Here is a 21,201-nt window from a genome sequence, read left to right as displayed (position 1 = left end):
CAATAAGCTGAAAAGTACAATGTTTAGGTATTCTATGAGGAAAAATTACTTTTATTTATGGTTTTTGTAGTTTTCAGAAGAGCTAGTCCATATTAAGCCAGTCTTAAAGAAGAAATAAACTGAAGTCTTAAATTTATAGAACATAAAATGACAACTTTGTTCTACTACTAAGATACAGACAATACCCCATCTCCAGTGCTGCTTTTCCCATGCCTATGCAGAGACGCTCTGTCATAGTTTTTCAAACTTTTTTTGCCTGTTTAATATAAAAGCTGAATAATTTCCTTGTATGATTTCAGTAGAAGATCCTCTAATTATGGGTATATTTATTTGGACATACTTTAATTAATAGAAGATAATTCATGTACTGTAAGTACATTATAAGATTTTCACTGTTTCTCTCTACATTTTATAACATCCCACTTGGATGGAGGAAGACTGGAACATTTCAGAAAAACCTAGCATTTAAGATCTAGATAAAGTTCATAGTGAGTCTTTTAAAACACATTTAAACAATTAGAAGTGTAATCACAACAAGGGACTATAAAGAATGAAAATTGCAAAGGAAGCTTTATAGTCAATGAAAATACAGTACTTTGAATTGTCCAAAATGCACAATGCACAAGCAGTCTAAGTCATGTAGTTTACTTGTTGACCATTCGGCTACGGTTCAGTTACTGCTTCATAAGCTGTACCTAGTAACCTTCCAAAATTGCTTTTAAATAAAGTTCTTAAATTGTAGCAATAAACAAAATGACAAGATACACTTAAACAATACTGCAGTTTATCAAAAGACATAAGAAATTTCAACTCTTATTCTTGAAGAGTTATAAAAATCAATGTTTTGGCTAAGTTATAAATATGTTTATAATGCAATTATTTGCATAATTCTAGTAATGCTAAGAGCGGCCATATGATCAGAATAGGTTTTTTAAAAAACACTAAAAACATAAAAATACTTAGCCCCATTATTTACCTGTAGTATGTGTTCATTTATGTCTAAATTTCAGCATTTACTGTACCATCATTGCTCTACTTTTAAAAGTCACATCCAAAGGATAAGGAAAAACCACCTACGAATTGGCATATTTGTTTATTTCTGTTTGTGAAAATGTCCTTAATTTGTTGATGTAGCAAACAAATTTCAACCCTGATTGCTATGCAAAAAACAGAAGATAATCTGCTTTACAATGAACTTTATAGTTCAATTGCATACAGGCAACATGCTATATAGGAAAAAATTACTAACTGAACTACAGGTATTAAATACTGAAAAAATTAACAGTTTATTATTATAATTTATTTTATTTAACAATCTAGGAAGTTCGCAGCCATGAGCAGTTCCAGTGCAATTTCAGGTGCAATTGGGAATTCAGGAATCTCCGTGGAGCTGTTAGTGTAGCGAACCTTGTAGGTAAAATACATGCATACTTTTGATAGCACATGTGAAGGGATCTCTCTAAAATTGACCTCATTGGTTTCATTCTCAGCAAACTGACCTGTAAAACAAAAGAATTATGATGTTATGGGTTGAATCGTGTCCCCCCAAAATACGTATATTGCAGTCTTAACCCCTAGGTTCTTAGAATGTGACTGTGTTTGGAGATAGGATCTTTAAAGAAGTATAATTAAGTTAAAATGAGGTCATGAGGGTGCCAATCAAATTTGACTGGTTGTCCTTGTAAGTAGAACAGATTAGGACACAGACAGGGATGGAGGGAAGACCATGTGAAGACACAGGGAGAAGATGGCCATCTACATGCCAAGACAGAGGCCTCAGAAGAAAGCAACTTTGCCAAAACCTTAATCTTCAACTTCTACCCTCTAGAATTGTGAAAAAATAAAGTTCTGTGGTTTGGCTGTCCCAGCAAACCAATAAATGTTAAAAGAATAATCCCAATTAGCATCAAATGAATTCTCTAATTCTGATTTTTGAGTATCAACAACATAAAAATTATTAGATAGCATTTGAGATTCATCAAGACTGAATTTTAAAATTCTAATTCTATCCCTATGGGTTGGGACACTTAAATAGCTTTTCCTAAGAATCCTTGGTGGCATGATTACTGAAGGGTGAGCAGGGATAAAAAAAGCTAAATCATTCTATTAGAAGGTTCAGTGCAGGGAATCAAGTCTTTATGGAGCCATGTGCTGTATTGAATTGCCATGTAAAAATAAAGTTAGCACAAATAACAAATTTTATGATTTGGCTTTTCTGGCAGTGTGCTGAATATATAAAGCATAAAATAAGAAAAATACTATTTAAGAGAAATCTTTCAGGAAAGGAAATTCATTGTATCCTCCTTAAGTTTTTAAAAATATGATAGTGTTAATGGGATCTCTTCATAAGTCATTTCACTTTAATAACACTTCATAAAGTTTTTCAGTGATTCCTCAAAATTTCTGTAGCCACATAAATGTTAAATCATTTAGCATTTATTTGTAGTGACAAACTATTTTTTCTTTCTTTTCTTTTTCTTTTTTTTAAGAGACAATTATCATCACTCTGTTACCCAGGCTGAAATATAATGGCACGATCATAGCTCACTGCAGCCTTTAACTCCTGGGCTTAAGTGATCCTTCCATCTCAGCCTCCTGAGCAGCTGGGAGTAGAGGTGCATGCAGCCATGCCCAGATGGGACAAAAGGTTTTCTTAGCAGTCTGGCACAGCACTGTGCACTAAATACAAAAGGCATTTTATACCTAAAAAATACTCTCTGAGAATGCAGTATTTTTAAAGTTTTCTAATAACTCCCTGTGGTGGCCTAGGGAGAAAGGAGGAGAGCAGGACTCAGCAGTAATTCACAACAATGGGGTACATTTTGGTTTGCTAATAATAAAACTCCCTTTCTTGAATATATGTAAGAAATATTACCAACAGGCGCTTAAGCCTTTGATACTACATAAAAATTAGTGTTTTTTTGAGGTAAGAGTCACATAAAATTAACCATTTTAAAGTATACAGTGCAGTGGCATTTGTACTCTCACAATGTTGTGCAACTACCCCTCTATCTAGTTCCAAAACATTTTCATCACTCCAAATAAAACCCTGTAGCTATTAAGCAGTTATTTCCACTTACTCCATCCTCCAGTCTCTGGCAAACACCAATCTGCTTTCTGTCTTTATTCTGGATATTTCAATAAATGGAATCATAAACATGTGACCTTCTGTCACATGTTTTTTCACTTAGCAAGCTTTGGAGGTGCATCCACACTGTAGCATGTATCAGTACTTCATTCTTTTCTATGCAAACATTAGCTTTGGGCTGAATGTTTTTATGATTCTTCAAAGATAATTCTTCAAAGATAATTCTTTATTTAAATTAAAGGAGATCAAATTTACAAAAAACCAAAAGTCCTTTAATCTTAACTTTTAATTAAAATTGTTGGCATCTGTGATTATTCTCCACCTAAAATACTTCCTAGTACTGTCCAGCAGAAAAGCCCAAAAGCAATCCAACGCGAGAGCAATGTGTTATCTCTAGGACTCAGACTGAGACCCCTAAATGACATTTTGTACTAAAAGAAAACAGGCCGCTTTGGAAAAACAGCTGTTTTTAGGATTGGGGAATACTGTATGGAAAGCTGAGAAATCTTATTACAAAAAGTAATATAGCTATTCGAGACCAATAGAGCCATGTCAAAAAGACATAGGAGCCAATCCAATGTGGGTCCTTCTGGAATAAAAACGGAACAAATGGAGCAACTTGAGTATCAGTAAGAATGATTGCAACAGACTCAAAAGCATCAAATATAAAAAAGTCATGAGTTCATAATGATACGTAAACTCTCAAAAATAAAAACAAACACTCTTTACTATTGGAAGATGCTTGTGAATCAATTCATTACTCTGAAAAATTATTATATAAAGGCAAAAACTAAGCATTTATCTGGTTTTTCCTTCCATCCAAGTTATCAACCAGGCCCGACCCTGCTTAGCCTCTGAGATCACGTGAGATCGTCCATGTTCAGGGTGGTATGGCTGTAGACTATCTTGTTTTCCCTATTAAGACTGTATAGCTAGGACACACAGGTACACACCATGCCCAGCTAATTTTTCTATTTTTAGTAGAAACAGGGTCTTGCTCTTGGCTCAGGCTGGTCGTGCACTCCCGAACTTAAGAGAGATCCTCCCACCTCGGCCTCCCAGAGTGCTAGGATTACAGGCATGAGCCACCACACAGGGCCCACAGACTGTATTTCAAGGTAACCTAATAGTTCCTTGTATGAGAATTCTAGCTAATAAATGCAGAAGAAATTACAGAATTAGAAAATCACTGTTTTGTAATCCCGAATAAAGTAAATCTCAGCAATAATCACAATAAATAATAAGTCAGCATGGGGAACTTTTTATGGATGAAATCAGCCTTACAATCCTGGAACTCTGATCAATCTTGACACCACTAAAAGATGTGATACAATAGGAATACAATAGTAGAACTTGCCTAGAAAAATAATACAGAGTCCAATCAAGTCTCTAGAATTGTAACTATGAGTTTATAGGATAAAATATTAATTTGATATGAAATGCAGACATCTAGCTGGGTGTGGTGGCGCGTGTCTGTTATCCCAACTACTCAGAAGGATGAGGCAGGAGGATTGCTTGAGCCCAGGAGTTTGAAGTTGTAGTGAGCTATGATGATGCCACTGCACTCTAGGCCAGGCAGCAAAGCAACATTCTGTGAAATGAAACAGTCAGGAATGTGCTTGAAATTCAGAGATACTGAAATAGGGTAAAATAGGCAAAATGTTTACTACTGAAAGCTGGTTGGTGGGTACATGGAGGTGTATTCCACACTCTATTTCTGTGTATGTTTTAAACTCTCTACAGTAAAAAAACATAAAAGAGGAATTCCAAAGGACCCCAAATAGCCAAACAATCTTGAAACAGAAAAGCAAAGTTGGAGGCTTCAAACTTCCCAATTTCAAAACTTACTACACTAGTCATCAAAACAGTGTGGTACTGGCATTAAGAATAGACATATAGATCAAAAGAATAGAATTGAGATCCCAGAAATAAATACACACATTTATGGTCAAATGACTTTCAACAAGGGTGCCAAGACCATTTATGGGAGAAAGAATGGTCTCTTCAACTAATGATAGTGGGATATCCACGTGTAAAAGAAGAAAGGTGGTCCCTTACCTCAGAGTATATACAAAATTAACTTAAAACCAAAGGCCTAAATGTAAGAGCTAAACCCATAAAACTTCTATTAATAGAAAAAAAAAAAAAAAAAGAGACTCTAACTTTATGAAATCTCCATGAGGCTTGATTTGGCAATGGATTCTTATATATGACATAAAAACAAAAGAAAAAAAAACAAATCACATTTCATCAAAATTAAAGATTTTTGTGCTTCAAATAACACCATCAAGGAAAAGACAACCTATGGATCAGGAGAAAAACATTTGTAAATCATGTATCTGATACGAGTATAGTATTGAGAATTAATAATAAACTCTTATAACTCAACAACAAAAAGACAAACCACCCAATTCAAAAATAGCTAAAGACTTGAACAGAAGGTTCTCCAAAGAAGATAAACAAATGGCCAAACACATGAAATGATGTTCAATTAGTCATTAAATAAATGCAAATCAAAAATGCCAGGTACCACTTCACACCGACTAGGATGGCTATATTCAAAAAGACAGACAACAATAAATATTGGCCAGGATGTGTAAAAGCAGGAACCCTAGGACACTGTTGGTAGGAATGTAAAATAATTCAGCTGCTATGGAAAGTTTGTTGGTTCCTCCAAAAGTTTAACAGAGTTATCACATGATCAAGCAATTTAATGCCCAGGGAGGTAACCCAAAAGAACTGAAAAGCAGGTATTCAAATAAGTATTTGTATACAAATGTTTCAAGCAGCACTATTCATGGTAGCCAAAAGGTAGAAACAACACAAATATTCATCAGTTGATGAAGAAATCGACAAAATGTGGTATATTCAAATGCACAAGGTGATGGATACTCCCATTACCCTGATTTGATTAATAAGACATTGTATGCCTGTATCAAACCATCACATGTACCCTATGAATATATACAATTCATATGTACTCGCTTAAGGTCAGGAGTTTGAGACCAGCCTGAGCAAGAGCAAGACCCCATCTCTACTAAAAGGTAGAAAAAACTAGCCGGGTGTGGTGGCACATGCCAGTAGTCCCAGATACTCAGGAGGCTGAGACAGGAGGATTGCTTGAGCCCAGGAGTTTGATGTGACTGTGAGCTAGGCTGATACCATGGCACTCTAGCCTGGATGACAGAGCAAGACTGTCTCAAAAAAAGTAGTATAATCACACAATGGAATATTATTCAGCCATAAAAAGGAATTAAGTATTATACGTGCTACTGTATAGATAAACCTTGAACACATTGTGCCTGGTAACAAAAGCCAGACACAAAAGGCAACATATTACACGATTCCATTTATTTATTTAGTTTTGTAGAGACAGGGTCTCACTCCATTACCCAGGCTGGAGTGCAGTGGTGTGATCATAGTTTATTGCAACCTTGAATTCCTGGGCTCAAGCTCCTGTGTCAGCCTCCAGAGTAGCTAGGACTGCAGGTAAGCACCACAAATGGCTATTTTTTATTTTTGTAGTGACAGGGTCTTGCTATGTTACCCAGACTGGTCTTGAACTCGTGGGCTCAATCAACCCTCTTGCCTTGGGCTCCCAAAGTGCTGGTATTATAGGTGCAAGCCACTGCACCCAGCCCTTGACTCCATTTATATGAAATGCTCAGAATAGGCAAACCACAAAGCACACTGGTAGTTGTCAAACACTGGGAGTAGAGAATGGGAATAGGCAGTGACAGTTTAATGGGTATGGGGTTTACTTTTGGAGTAATAAAAATGTTTTGGAACTAAACAGAGGTGACAGTTGCAAAATGTTGTAAAAGTAGTAAAGGTCACTGAATTATACACTTTAAAACAGTATTTATTCACATAAGTTTACTGAATTTATTTTATTTCAAGAAAAAATTGTTAAGAATAGAAATTTGGGAGGTATTAACGTTGACAGATAAACTTTGTATCTAACTAGGAACACAAATCACCAATTAATTAGAGTCTGTAGCTAAGAAGTTGACCATGGAAACTAACATAGGGAAACAAACCTTCCTATTATAAAATAATCAGTTCAGTCTTATTGAAACTTGTAGGGCAACAGAAAACAGAAATTGGCAGAAACTAATTTTTTTTAATGCAACATAAACATGCAATTATGTTATAAGAATTATTGCCTCTCTTGAAATGCTGAGTCATTTAGTTCAACTAAAAACACATTTATCAATATCAGAAGTAAAAAATATGAAGAAAAAGAAAGAACTGTACTTACCTGGACCACTCAACATGGCTTTTATTGTTCCCGATGTTAACGCATGTTCTCTTTTTACAATAAATTCATGACCATCAGAAGATATCAATTTGACATACATGGCATCAGGGCCTTCACAGCCACCGTAGGTTTTCTCTTCTCCATCTAAAATAAAGTAGTAAAATGATTTTTTAATCATATAATGTATTAAAAATAAACAGGTTTATCATCAAGGTTAGTATTTGAACTCTGCCCAGAAACATTTCTGGAAGGTAATAACCACCAAAACTTTGAGCAAGAGCAGAGACCCTGTCTCTACTAAAAAAATAGAAAGAATTTTTTTTTTTTTTTGAGTCAGAGTCTCACTCTGTTTCCTGGGCTAGAGTGCTGTGGCGTCAGCCTAGCTCACAGCAACCTCAAACTCCTGGGCTCAGGCAATCCTTCTGCCTCAGCCTCCTGAGTAGCTGGGACTACAGGCATGCGCCACCATGCCCAGCTAATTTTTTTCTGTATATTTTTAGTTGCCTGACTAATTTCTTTCTATTTTTAGTAGAGATGGCATCTTGCTCTTGCTGAGGCTGGTCTCAAACTCCTGACCTCAAGGGATCCTCCTGTCTTAGCCTCTCAAGTGCTAAGATTACAGGTGTGAGCCAACACATGTGGCCTGGATTTACTGATTTTGAAGGTCTATCTTTGCTTGAGAAGAAAAACCAGCTTATACTAGCTGAAACACAAAATTATCTTTATAGAACTTACCCATTATGTTCTTAGGAAATTCTACTTTTCTTCCCCAGGAACTTTAGTAGCTTCCTGAAAATACAACAATACCATATTAAGATCAATGTTGTAAGAGAACATGTTTTCACTCATTTTGATTTAATATGTCTTTGGTGTTAAAAGTTTAAGGACTCCTTCTCCCTCCTTACTACACAAGAGTTCACCATTCCATCAGAGAAAACACTTCGATGAATCAATTGAAGAATACCAAAATGCTTTGTAAGCTTGATCAGTTGGCGCTTCTGAATTGGAAGAAGATTACTTAAAATAGAGGACGAGGTTGTGAAGTGTGTGACATGTTAAGAATTAAAGACATGTAAAAAAGTTTAGTTCATTAAAATGCACACATAGGCTGGGCACGGTGGCTCACGCCTGTAATCCCAGCACTCTGGGAGGCTGAGGCGGGCGGATTGCTCGAGCTCAGGAGTTTGAAACCAGCCTGAGCAAGAGTGAGACGCCGTCTCTACTATAAATAGAAAGAAAGTAATTGGCCAACTAATATATAGAGAAAAAATTAGCTGGGCATGGTGGCTCATGCCTGTAGTCCCAGCTACTTGGGAGGCTGAGGCAGGAAGATTGCTTGAGCCCAAGAGTTTGAGGTTGCTGTGAGCTAGGCTGATGCCGTGGCACTCACACTCTAGCCTGGGCAACAAAGCAAGAGTCTGTCTCCAAAAAAAAAAAAATGCACACATAGATCATCACTATCAAGAAAAAACTGCCATACTGAGATGTTCTAAGGCAATGATCCCTTATTCTTTTTCTGGATAAAAGTCTCTGTTGAGAATCCAAAGAAAACTATGGATCCTATTGTATAATAAAGAATTCGGTTGGCCTTTGAGACTGGTTTTGGGAGGAGGCCTCTAATTCATTGGAATTTACCCAGTGATAAAAATGTCTTTGTTATTCGGGGCAGGCCCTATTGGTTTATATTAACCAGGTAACTCATAGTGGGCCTGTAGATAAACAAGAGGACTTAGGACAAAGGGCTTTGTGTGCCTTGATATCAGCAGGACCTCAAACTGAAGGGGAGCATATATGATTCCATTCTACCATCCCTTCCACACATAGGCTACCAAAGTTCTGAAATTTAACAATGAAGTGGTAAAAAATTAACAATTTTTTGGAAAAATCTTAAATTTTACGAAATAACTAGATTTCTTGTTTTCAGTAATTTGTATTTTAACAATGTACTACAACACTTCTTCGGAAAGTCTTATTTATAACAATACCTTTTTAATGTCATTAACAGGAAAATGGCACATCAACCATGCTGCTAAGAAATTCCTGACCAATATTTTAATTCTAGTCTTAAGGGAAGGGTCAAGAAAATGAACCATAACATTTTAGAGCAGGAAAGGAACTTGCAGATAACCTTGCTAATCCCTCATCCTAGATAACACCATCCAAGTACAGAGAGGCTGATTGATTTGTTCCAGGTAGTGACAGAGCAGGAGTAGAAATCAAATGTATCTCGATCTAGAACACTTACGAGCATGGAGGGAGATCTTTTAAGTACCATTTCTAATGTGAGATAAAGCAGAGAATAAGGGCAACAATGGCAATGAAATATTACCAACAATTTGTGGGCCTAAGTCATACATATAATCCATTATCTTATTTAAAAACAACTCTTCCATGGCCAGAGGCAGTGGATCACACCTATAATCCTCAGCACTTTGGGAGGACAAGGCCAGAGGACAGCTTAAGGCCAGGAATTCAAGACCAGGCTGAGCAACATAGCAAGACCCTGTCTCTACAAAAAATTTAAAAAAAAAAATTAGCCAGGCATGGTAGTGGCACAACTCTAGTCCTAGCTACTAGGGAGGCTGAGGCAGGAGGATTACTTGAGCCCACGAGTTCAAGGTTATAGTGAGGTATGTGATAATGCCACTGCACCCCAGCCTGGGTGACAGAAACTCTGTCTCTTAAAAAAAAAAAAAGAAAAAGAAAAAAGAAAATAAACTCTTCCACAAGTGAATTATTATTTCCATTTTAGACATGAGGACACAATGAAGGAGGCTGCTGCCTGCTCAAGGCTTCTAAAGCTTAAATGGCATTGTTGTAACCAGCTCTGTAAACAAATTTCAATTACCCCTACATATATATATATTATAATCCTCTTCCTTAACTAACTACTTGACTTTTTAGTTGCTTCCCAGAAATGGTGGATTTTCACCAAGACAAAGGAGTTGAGATTCTAAAGGCCCCTGGGCACACTTCCTGGTGCCGAGACTGGCCAAGATCTACCATCCTGCTCTAGATCTACCCCAAGCACTAGATCCTTGTTAATTTCAAGACACCTGCCAAAATGCAGGTATCCTTGCTAATTTCCCTTCTTTTAAAAAACTGACTCTCCATAGTGGGAGGGACTGACTTGAGGTAGTTTCTCCCCACAAGATGTCTCTGGTATTAAAATGTCCTTTCTTCCTTGGCAATCCTCATTGTCTTATCAATTTGTTATTCTGTGCTGCAAGCAACCAGACCTAGACTGAATCCCTTGCGGGTTTTTTTTTTTTGTTTTTTTTTTTTTTTTGAGACAGAGTCTCACTCTGTTGCCCTGCCTAGAGTGCCATGGTGTCAGCCTAACTCACAACAACCTCAAACTCCTGGGCTCAAGCGATCCTCCTGCCTCAGCCTCCCAGGTAGCTGGGACTACAGGCACGCGCCACCATGCCTAGCTAAATTTTTCTATTTTTAGTTGTTTGGCTAATTTCTATTTTTAGTAGAGATAGGGTCTCACTTTTGCTCAGGCTGGCCTAGATCTCCTGAGCTCAAGCAATCCTCCCACCTTGGCCTCCCAGAGTGCTAGGATTAAAGGTATCAGCCACCATGCCTAGCTTCCCTTGCAGTTTTGATAATAGCGTTGGCATTTAAACCTAGGTAGGTTTGACCTCACGGTCCATACCCTAACTCTATCCATTATTCCCTACAGCCACAGTAAAAAAGTCTGGTTAAACTTATTTTCTACTATTCCTCAGAGCTGCTGATATAAATAAATCCTTAAACAGTTCTCTAAAATTTAAAAATGGTACTATGTCATTTTATGGCAATTAAAAAATTCATCAAAGCCATTATTATTTTATCTTCATATTGCTTTGGAATAATTCTTTTAAACAACAATGACAACAGCAATATGCTAGAAAAGCTTAAAGTACAAGAATTTCAAGTGTTAATTTTTCTATCTGGAATATCTCAGTAAAACACGTAGTTGTTACCCAGCAGTAGCTAAGCAACTACCCAAAATTACATCTTAGAAGCCCTCTGGGTAGCAACATTTCTCTAGAGACTTAATATAGTAAATCAATTTCACAATTTATACAACAGGGGTTAATAGGGGGAGGGGAAAGAAAAGGAAGACTCATCACCACTAAAGAAAAAAGTCTACATTAGGAGTTAATATTTCCTAATTCTTAAGAAGTTAAAAATATTTGAACTATGGTTAAATTTGTATCTAATCCATAAATTACCTACAGAAATCTAAGTTTGAGGACATAAAACTCTCAGTTCAAACATTTGCTTTAGGCCAGGCGTGGTGACTCACATCTGTAATCCTACCTCTCTGAGAGAGGCTGAGGCGGGAGGATCGCTCAAGGTCAGGAGTTCCAGACCAGCCTGAGCAAGAGTGAGACCCCATTCTCTACTAAAAAGGGAAAGAAATTAATTGGCCAACTAAAAATATATAGAAAAAATTAGCCGGGCATGGTGGCGCATGCCTGTAGTCCTAGCCACTCCGGAGGCTGAGGCAGGAGGATTGCCTGAGCCCAGGAGTTTGAGGTTGCTGTGAGCTAGGCTGACGCCACCGCTAGGCACTCTAGCTGGGGCAACAGAGTGAGACTCTGTCTCAAAAAGCAAAACAAAACAAACAAAAAAAACACAACTTGTTCACAAACCTCCTGAGTTTCAGAAAAAGTTTTGTCCTCAGTGGCAGTGGGTCAAAGAAGTTCTTGGATTTTACTAAGAGATTCTATTAGGTCATTTAATGTAAAAGCACTGACCTCAATTTTCAAGCTGTTTTTTTTTTGGGGGGGGGGGGACAGTCTCGCTTTGTTGCCCAGGCTAGAGTGAGTGCCATGGCATCAGCCTAGCTCACAGCAACCTCAAACTCCTGGGCTCAAGCAATCCTTCTGCCTCAGCCTCCAGAGTAGCTGGGATTACAGGCACACGCCACCATGCCCAGCTAATTTTTTTTGTATATATATATATATGTGTGTGTGTGTATATATATATATATATATATATATATATATATATATATATATATATATGTATTAGCCAATTAACTTCTTTCTATTTATAGTAGAGACGGGGTTTTGCTCTTGCTCAGGCTGGTTTCGAACTCCTAAACTTGAGCAATCCGCCTGCCTGGACCTCCCAGAGTGCTAGGATTATAGGCGTGAGCCATCGTGCCCGGCCCAAGCTGTTTCTGATGGCTATAAATTAGTAACAGCCTGTTCTCCCAAATGGCCAAACTTCTATTACTCTAAAATAATGAATCATTTGATAATACTCAGTAAAAAACTTTATTATAGTATCTCATCAGCAGGGCCTTGGTTTCTAATAATACAACCTCAAAAATACTAGTCCTGTGATCTGCTTGCCATGAATTGTGGGGCTTAAGAAATTTTGATTATAAGAAGTATCTCTGATATTTAAGAACTCTACTTTATGCTGGCAACAAATGATCAATCAGAACTATTACATAGAGTTATGTGGACCACAACAATCAGTAATGTTAAGTGGTCTTCAGGTAAATATTGAATGATGGTTCTCAGTTAATTACACTTTGGTGGGTTACAGTAGTTTCATATCGAATTACAAATGGCAAAAATAATAACCATGGTTTCCTGAATTGTTATACTGGAAAAGAAAAGTGATTCAAAGCATACAGCTAGAAAGGATGATCTCGCCGGGAACAGAGGCTCACGCCTGTAATCCTAGCACTCTGGGAGGCAGAGGCGGGTGGATTGCTCAAGGTCAGGAGTTTGAAACCAGCCTGAGCAAGAGCGAGACCTCGTCTCTACTATAAATAGAAAGAAATTAATTGGCCAACTAATATACATAGAAAAAATTAGCCGGGCATGGTGGCGCATGCCTGTAGTCCCAGCTACTCGGGAGGCTGAGGCAGAAGGATCGCTTGAACCCAGGAGTTTGACGTTGCTGTGAGCTAGGCTGATGTCATGGCACTCACTCTAACCTGGGCAACAAAGCGAGACTCTGTCTCAAAAAAAAAAAAAGATGGTATCTTCAACAAATGAAGCTGGAAAAATTGAATATCCACACAGAAAACAAGAACTTCACTGTGACATCATACACAAAAAGCAAAAATCAATGTGAGAATCACAGAAGTAAACCTAAAAGGCAAAATAATAAAGCTACTAGAAAAAAACAGAGTATTTTCATGACATCAGTGTAGACAACAATTTACCAGAAAAGATACTAAAAGCATAAATCATAAAAGAAAAAATTGATAAATTCCAGGAAAATAAAAAACTTCTGCTCACGAAAAAAATGAATCTGTCTGGGTATGATGGCAAGTGAAGTCCTAGCTACTCAGGAGCCTGAGGCAGGCGAATAGCTTGAGACCAGGAATTTGAGGCTGTAGTACACTGTAACTGTGTGAATAGCTACTGCACTCCAGCCTTAGTAACACAGCAAGACTCTGTCTCTAAAACAAACAAGTAAATAAAAACACAAAAAATTCCATAAAAACAAAACAAAACACCCAAATGTTTGTTTGGACTAGTATGCCAGGTGCTGTCCCAGGCACTGGGGATACAGAGATTAACACAACAAAGATTCTAACCTCATGGGGAATGGTAGGGATGGAAAATCAAAACAAAATATGTGAAACAGAAGATGTGCTATGGGGAAAAATAAAGCAGGGTAAGGTAGATAGGGAATGGGAGGAGGAAAGAAAGATGAGGTTGCCACTTCATCCAGGAGGGTGAAGAAAAGCCTCACAGACATTTGACAAAGACCTGAAGAAAGCAAGGGAATGAGTCATGGGTATCTGGGGAGAAGAGCCTTTTAAAGAGGGACATCAGCAAGGAGATTAGTTTGGCAAGAGGACTGAGTCTAGGAGAAAGTGTAGGCAAAGAGGTGAGTGAGAGGAGAGTTGGGCCTTCTCAAACAGGAATGATGGATAAAGAGCATAGGTTGAGACACAGGTCAATGTTTACTATTATACTAGGTCTTAAATGCCCAGTGTAATAGTAACCACCACCGGGACAGGAGTAAATATGCCTTCCTTGCATATATCCTGTTTCATCTCTCCTACCTCACACCTAACTTTGCTGTTTTCTATCATGCCTGAAGACTGCATCCATAAAATGCAGTGCTTAAAAGCAATCTGCTTTAGAACTTCCACTTCGCCAATTCCTAGCTATGTGACGTTAGGTGAAGTTACCTAACTTTTCTGTGCCTACTTTCCTCAACTGTAAAATAGGAATAATATAGTTATCTATCTCACAAGGCTGTTTTGAAGAATAAATGAGTTTATAAATAAAGCACTTAGTATATTGTGCCTGGCACACAGTAAACACATTAAAACACTAGCTATTGGCCGGGCGCGGTGGCTCACGCCTGTAATCCTAGCACTCTGGGAGGCCGAGGCGGGCGGATTGCTCAAGGTCAGGAGTTCAAAACCAGCCTGAGCGAGACCCCGTCTCTACCATAAAAATAGAAAGAAATTAATTGGCCAACTAATATATATAATATAAAAATCAGCCGGGCATGGTGGCTCGTGCCTGTAGTCCCAGCTACTCGGGAGGCTGAGGCAGCAGGATCGCTTGAGCCCAGGAGTTTGAGGTTGCTGTGAGCTAGGCTGACGCCACGGCACTCACTCTAGCCTAGGCAAGAAAGCGAGACTCTGTCTCAAAAAAAAAAAAAAAAACACTAGCTATTACGATTCTATTTCTGAACATAGGTTCACGCATATATGCATTGAGGACCTGCCGCGTGCCAGGTACTACTCTATATTTTGGGGATAAAACTGTGGAAAAAATAAAGAACCCATCCTCACCCCCATCCTGGAATTTAAATTTTGGTGTGAGGATTGGCAAACTTTTTCTGTAATGAACCAGATAGTAAATATTTTATGCTTAGCAGGCCATAGGGTCTCTGTCACAACTACAACTCTGCCACTAGAGTGTAAGGGTAGTCACAAACAAGAAGTAAATGATGATCATGGCTATGTTCCAATAAAACTTTATAGGCACAGAAATGTGAATATAATTTTCACATATTTTGAACTATATCCTTTCTCTGAATTTCTGCTCGACTGTTGCAAAAACCATACTTTTTTTTTTTTTGAGACAGAGTCTCGCTTTGTTGCCCAGGCTAGAGTGAGTGCGCTGGCATCAGCCTAGCTCACAGCAACCTCAAACTCCTGGGCTCAAGCAATCCTATTGCCTCAGCCTCCCAAGTAGCTGGGACTACAGGAATGCGCCACCATGCCCGGCTAATGTTTTTTTCTATATATATTAGTTGGCCAATTAATTTCTTTCTATTTATAGTAGAGTCGGGGTCTTGCTCTTGCTCAGGCTGATTTCTTTTTTTATATATACTTTTTTAATTTTTAATTTTTCTAAAGATACTAAGAAGCAGTGACAGATCACGCTGCTCTCGAACTCCTGCCCTCGAGCAATCCGCCCACCTCGGCCTCCCAGAGTGCTAGGATTACAGGCGTGAGCCACCGCACCCGGACGCAAAAACCATTCTTAGCTTATGGGCTGTACAAAAACAGATGGTGGGCCAGATTTGGCCTGTGGTTGCAACTTGCTGACCCCATTCCAGCAGTTGCTTAATCTGTAGTCCCCTATTCCTAAAGGATCATGGATGAGAAGCAGCAGAATCCCAGACTATTGAATTTATACATTTTTGTGCTTATCTGCAGTCTGGGGTAAGAGGAGGAAGAAAGTCCATAACTTTTATTAAGATTTTCCAAGGAGTCTCTAACCACAAAGAAATTAAGAACTAGCCCCATTGAATGAATTTCAATGGCTGCTACCTTATGTGGACCCAAACTCATCTCCACAAGTGAATTTTTAATCTCTATTAGAATTTTTTTTTGTGGTGAGCATGATGACTTAAAAAATTTTTTGTATTAATTTAAGGGGTACAATATAGCTTTGCTACATGGATATAATGTGTAGTGGTGAGACATTTCTATTTCTATCTTGACACCCAGATAGATGAAGTGATAGGACTTCTGTTTATGTCCCAAATGAGAGAACTGGACTAACTTGTGTCTAAAAGTTACTTCTAGCTCTACCATTTTATGATTAAATTCATCTGAAATTCATCCTCTCCCTACTAAACTGCCTATAACTCAACTACCCATCTTTATTAAGCAGTCGTCCCCACACAACCCAGAACTTAGGGGATCCAAAGCACTGCTGAGTTTCTACTGAGTCTGACTCCCTCATTGCTGTAATACCTAATCTCCCTCTTGGACAGTATCTCCAAACTCCTTGCTTCCATTTAAAAAGTATGAGCACATATTTCCAATATATGTGTATCTAATCACAGATTCTATACATTATAAAATAATTACTTCCATTTAACCACTTCGATACTAGCGTTGCCTATAGTCGATAGCCACAGATGAACGTGCATGTCAATTTTAGCCAACAGCCGTGATATGACTTTTCTAATTCTCTTTTTTTATTTTTTATTTGAGACAGAGTTTCGCTTTGTTGCCCAGGCTAGAGTGAGTGTCAGCCTAGCTCACAGCAACCTCAAACTCCTGGGCTTAAGCGATCCTGCTGCCTCAGCCTCCCGAGTAGCTGGGACTACAGGCATGCGCCACCATGCCTGGCTAATTTTTTCTATATTAGTTGGCCAATTAATTTCTTTCTATTTTTAGTAGAGAGGGGGTCTTGCTCTTGCTCAGGCTGGTTTCGAACTCCTGACCTCGAGCAATCCACCCGCCTTGGCCTCCCAGAGTGCTAGGATTATAGATGTGAGCCACCACACCCAGCCTAACTTTTCTAATTTTTCATTTTATCAAAATAAAATTGTGAACATTTAAAAATAATGCAATGAAAACATATATGTATGTGTTACCTATTCTGATTCGCATTACAAGTAAAGCTGCCTGTAAAGTAAAACAAGCTTTCAGTGCTTTAAAGCTTTCCTCATCACACAAGAGCAAAACGGATTCGTCATCAATGCACAGCACAAACTATCGTGCAAACTATGAGTGCCGGCTGTGGGCAAGGTTTCACGGCCGGTGAGCGCCATACCCAAGTGGTTAAGCAGAGTCCTAGCTCCTCATGTAACTAAGGACTTTGCTCTTGCCATTATTTCCATCCATACACCAAAATGCTACAATGCCCCTGCCTCCTCCAACTACCATTCACTTCTCCTTAACCCACTCTGATCAGACTTTTGGCCCACTAGTTTATTTAAGAGGCTCTTCTCAAATTTCAACTACTGCACTTGATTACATAGTCAAATTTTAATTCTCATTTTATTCTTGGCAGTGTTTTATACAGCTGACCATTCCCTTGGTCTTGAAACATTTTCTTCCTTAGTACTCCCGATGTCATACCCTCCTGGCTTTTCTGCTTCCATCTCTGTTTGTTTCTCTTCAGACCAGAGTGCTCCCAGTCATGTGCCTTCTTCTCATTAACATTCTCTATTTGATGTCCTCCAGCCCTTGGGTTTACATATCATCTATAAAATGACTCCTACATTATCTCCCTAGTCTAAATTCTCTCCTGAGTGCTAGTCATGGATATCTAACTTGTCTGCCACACATATTCTCAGCTGTTTAACAGTTATCAAATTCAGTAAGTCCCATACAAAACTCCCGATTTATCTCCCGGAAACTTTAGCTGGGTGTGGTGGTGTGTGCCTGTAGTTCTAGCTACTCCAGAGCCTGAGGTAGAAGATTGCTTGAACCCAGGATTTTGAGGTTATGGTGAGCTATGATCACACCACTGCACTTCAGCCTGGGTGACAGAGAAAGACTCCATCTTAAGGGAAAAAATAAAAAAGACAGAGAGAGAGAAACTGATGCTTCACCTTCCCAATTTTAGTAAATGGTACTACCATTCACCCAGATGCTTAGGCAAAACAGTCAATTTTTTTTTGTTCCCGGGGTGAAAGCAAGATTCATTTGGCTCCAGCTTCAAATTACATTCCAAATTAGACCAATTCTCACTAATTTTTAACTCTACACTTCTCGTTCAAGCTACCATATCTCAACTAAACTATTACAAAAGCCTCCTTAAGCTGGTTTCCCCAGAGCCTTCCTAGCTGGTCTATTCTCCACCCAGCAACCAGTCATCTGAAGCATAAATCATACATTGCTCTCCTGCCAAAATCTACTAATGGCTTCTCCTTACAGGTAGAAAAAGGACATAAGGCTCCATTTTATTTACTCCCTCACTAACCACTCTGATCTCATCTCCCACCATGCTTCCTTCACTATGCTTGAGACATACTGGCCTTCTCAGTATTTCTCAGGGAGTAAACTTGACTGAATAGGTCAAGTTTACTCCCACCTCAAAGTCTTTGTGTTTGTAGTTGCTGCCTTTGAAAAGTTCTTCCTTGAAATCTTTTTCATGATTTAGACCTCAAAGCAAAACAAATTTACTTAATTTTATACATCCCTTCTTTCTTCAAGTTCCGTGAGGACAGGCACGCTTAGTACATAGCAGAATCTCAATAAATATTTCTTGGGTGATCACTAGATGGGCTTTTTCTGATCTTATCTTTTTAAGCTGTTTTTTTTTTTTTTGGAGACAGAGTCTCACTCTGCTGCCCTGGCCTAGCATTCTGTTGCCCAGCTAGAGTGCCCTGATATTAGCCTAATGTAGCTCACAGCAACCTCACACTCCTGGGCTCAAGCGATCCTCCTGCCTCAGCCTCCTGAGTAGCTGGGTCTACAGGCACATGCCACCACGCCTGGCTAATTTTTTCTATTTTTCATACAGACAGGGTCTCCTCTTGCTCAGGCTGGTCTCCAACTCCTGACCTCAAACTATCTTCCTGCCTTAGCCTCCCAGAGTGCCAAGATTACAGGCATGAGCCATCATACCTGGTCCTGATCTTATTTTATAAAAGGACAATAAAGGATTTAGGACACCAAGGTTAGCCGAAACATATTAACACACATCAGCATAACAAAGATTTTCCAGCACAGAAAAATATGCCAAAAAACCAAGATAAGCATTTAAGACAAATATCACTTTAGAACTTGATATATAGGAATGACTGTAACTTCTAGCTGTAAACTACTGGCTAATTATATTACAGAATTCATCTAGTAATGAAAATGGTTTATTCCATTTGGAATTAATATGTATATATATTTTTTGAATAGTAGTTATTAGAAAATCTCATATTTAAGAAACAAGGGGAAAGTCATTTAAAAATTAAATAGGGACCCCAAATCACTGGCAATAAGCAATACATATCCACAGCTCTTTCATAGCCATTGTATCTCCTGAATGAATAAATACACCCATGAATTGTAATTTTTCAATAACATGAATTATATTGTAATATAATCAAGACCAGAGGTTTATTATTTTAGGCCACTTAACAAAAAAGGAAAAAACTATTTGGGGATCAAAAAACAAATACAAATCAAAAAACAAATACAGCAGATTTTGGAAGTAGGGAGATTTTAAGACTAAAGAATTTCGGTTGCTTTCTATCGCACTAAATGACTCCACAGCTATGTTACTAAAGAGATTTCAATTCCTTAAGAAAAACGTAATGGGCACTGCATTTGACACTAGACACTTCCTTTCAGACAAGACTGGGAGGCACGAAAGCCCCAACCCATCAAGTTGGGTACCGATCGCCCAACAAGTTGCCAGAAGGTAAACTTCTCGGGGTCCCGCAGCTGGAAGGAGGAGGGCCCTCTCCTGGGACTAGGGACTGACTTCTAGAAAAGAACGAATCTGAGTGCACAAGAAGAAAGCAAAAAGGAAAAGCCACAGGGCTGGCAGGCTCCTAACTCCACCCTTCCCGGGCTCAGCCCAGAGAAGGCCCCGTCTTGCTGGCTGCCGCCCCTGCATCCCCCTCTTTCCAAGCCCACCCAGCAGCGCCACGAAAGGTCCCGCCGCCCTCGCCTCCCCTCCCCCAAACCAGGAGCTGGGGCGGCCCAGGAAGGTTAAGAGCTTCCGTTCCTTCCCCGCCCATATGAGAAGGGGTGGGAGGTGGGATTGCGATCGCGCCCAGTCCCATTCTCCCTCATCCTCCACGCGTACCCGGAGCTCCATTCCCGCCCTAGCCCGACACTCACTCGTCAGCCTCGCAGGCGCCGCAGCCACTGCAGCCGGGTCCCCGCGTACCGCCACAGCCCCTACTCCAGGGCCGCCCCCCCACCCCCAGCTCCCTGCCCCCGTGGGTTCCGGGGCAGCCGGAGGAATTACTTCCGGTGGGTCACAGCCGCTTTCTGCGAGGCGCGGGAGATGGGAACCTAGTGGGGCGGGGACGTAGAGTCGGTAGCTCGCTTCCGTCTGGAGGAAGTGCGTAGCGCCTTCTCCCTTCCCCTACAGTAACGCTGGCCAGCCTGAGCGCAGTCTCCGGAGAGTCTCAACCAATCGGAGCCTAGGTCTTCTGGATTCCCAGCGTGCCCCGCCAGCCCTGATCCCATTTCTGTAGAAACGGAATGCTTGGAGGCGCGCTCGGAGGCCCGAGACAGCACTGCATCCTGGGATTTGTCGTTTCTCCGGCAGATACTGTCGGTGTTTGGCCCGAGGCAGCACTGCATCCTGGGGCTTGTAGTTTCTCGCGCTTAGTGTTAAGCTTTTCATGGTTTTAGAGGTTGCCCCTACCTAGTTTGGGGGTATGCCTGGAGCGGGGAGACTGCAGAGGAAAGATTGAAACGTGGGAGTGTGGTTTCTATGCTAACAACATCGTGTTCTTTATGAAGCTGGATCTGTCGCTTGTGAAATAACCTGCCGTGCATGCCGAAGAGCATCTCAACGGCTGGCGTTACGTGCTGGCCTCATTTCCTCTCTTCCCGGTATCGTCCAGTGTTTACTGAAAATTAACCACGCCCTTACCCCCACCCGGGGCCCTTCCCCCGCCCTCCTGGGTTTGCTTAGCTGCCCTCGATTCTGAGCTCACTCCC

The 21,201-nt window shown here is 39.7% G+C and overlaps 1 protein-coding gene across 2 annotated transcripts; it reads right to left on the bottom strand.

Moving 5' to 3' along the window:
• Positions 1–551: 551 nt before the first annotated feature.
• On the bottom strand, positions 552–20,694 carry ELOC (elongin C). 2 transcript variants are annotated; one of them, XM_012735363.3, is made up of 4 exons: positions 20,368–20,694; positions 8,085–8,138; positions 7,350–7,493; positions 552–1,499 (listed from the first exon to the last, which is right to left on the bottom strand). In XM_012735363.3, the coding sequence occupies exons 2-4, from the start codon at positions 8,086–8,088 to the stop codon at positions 1,309–1,311; spliced, it is 339 nt and encodes a 112-aa protein (XP_012590817.1). In that variant the 5' UTR covers positions 8,089–8,138; positions 20,368–20,694; the 3' UTR covers positions 552–1,308. The 2 variants fall into 2 exon arrangements, with proteins under 2 accessions (XP_012590817.1, XP_075861324.1); XM_076005209.1 differs by lacking the exon at positions 8,085–8,138 and having other exon boundaries at positions 20,368–20,571.
• Positions 20,695–21,201: the final 507 nt, after the last annotated feature.

This window comes from Microcebus murinus, chromosome 7 (genome assembly GCF_040939455.1).
Source record: "Microcebus murinus isolate Inina chromosome 7, M.murinus_Inina_mat1.0, whole genome shotgun sequence".
In the NCBI taxonomy this organism is placed as follows: Eukaryota; Metazoa; Chordata; class Mammalia; order Primates; family Cheirogaleidae; genus Microcebus; species Microcebus murinus.
The sequence above is the reverse complement of the archived record's forward strand: the minus strand, read 5'-3'. Positions and strand labels throughout refer to the sequence as shown.

What these genes read in the sequence shown, in the direction of transcription:
- ELOC (XM_012735363.3), bottom strand. An exon ending in AGCCATGTTGAGTGGTCCAG is followed by an intron (nt 1,500 to 7,349) that starts GTAAGTACAGTT and finishes TTTGTTTTACAG; the next exon opens with GTCAGTTTGCTGAGAATGAA.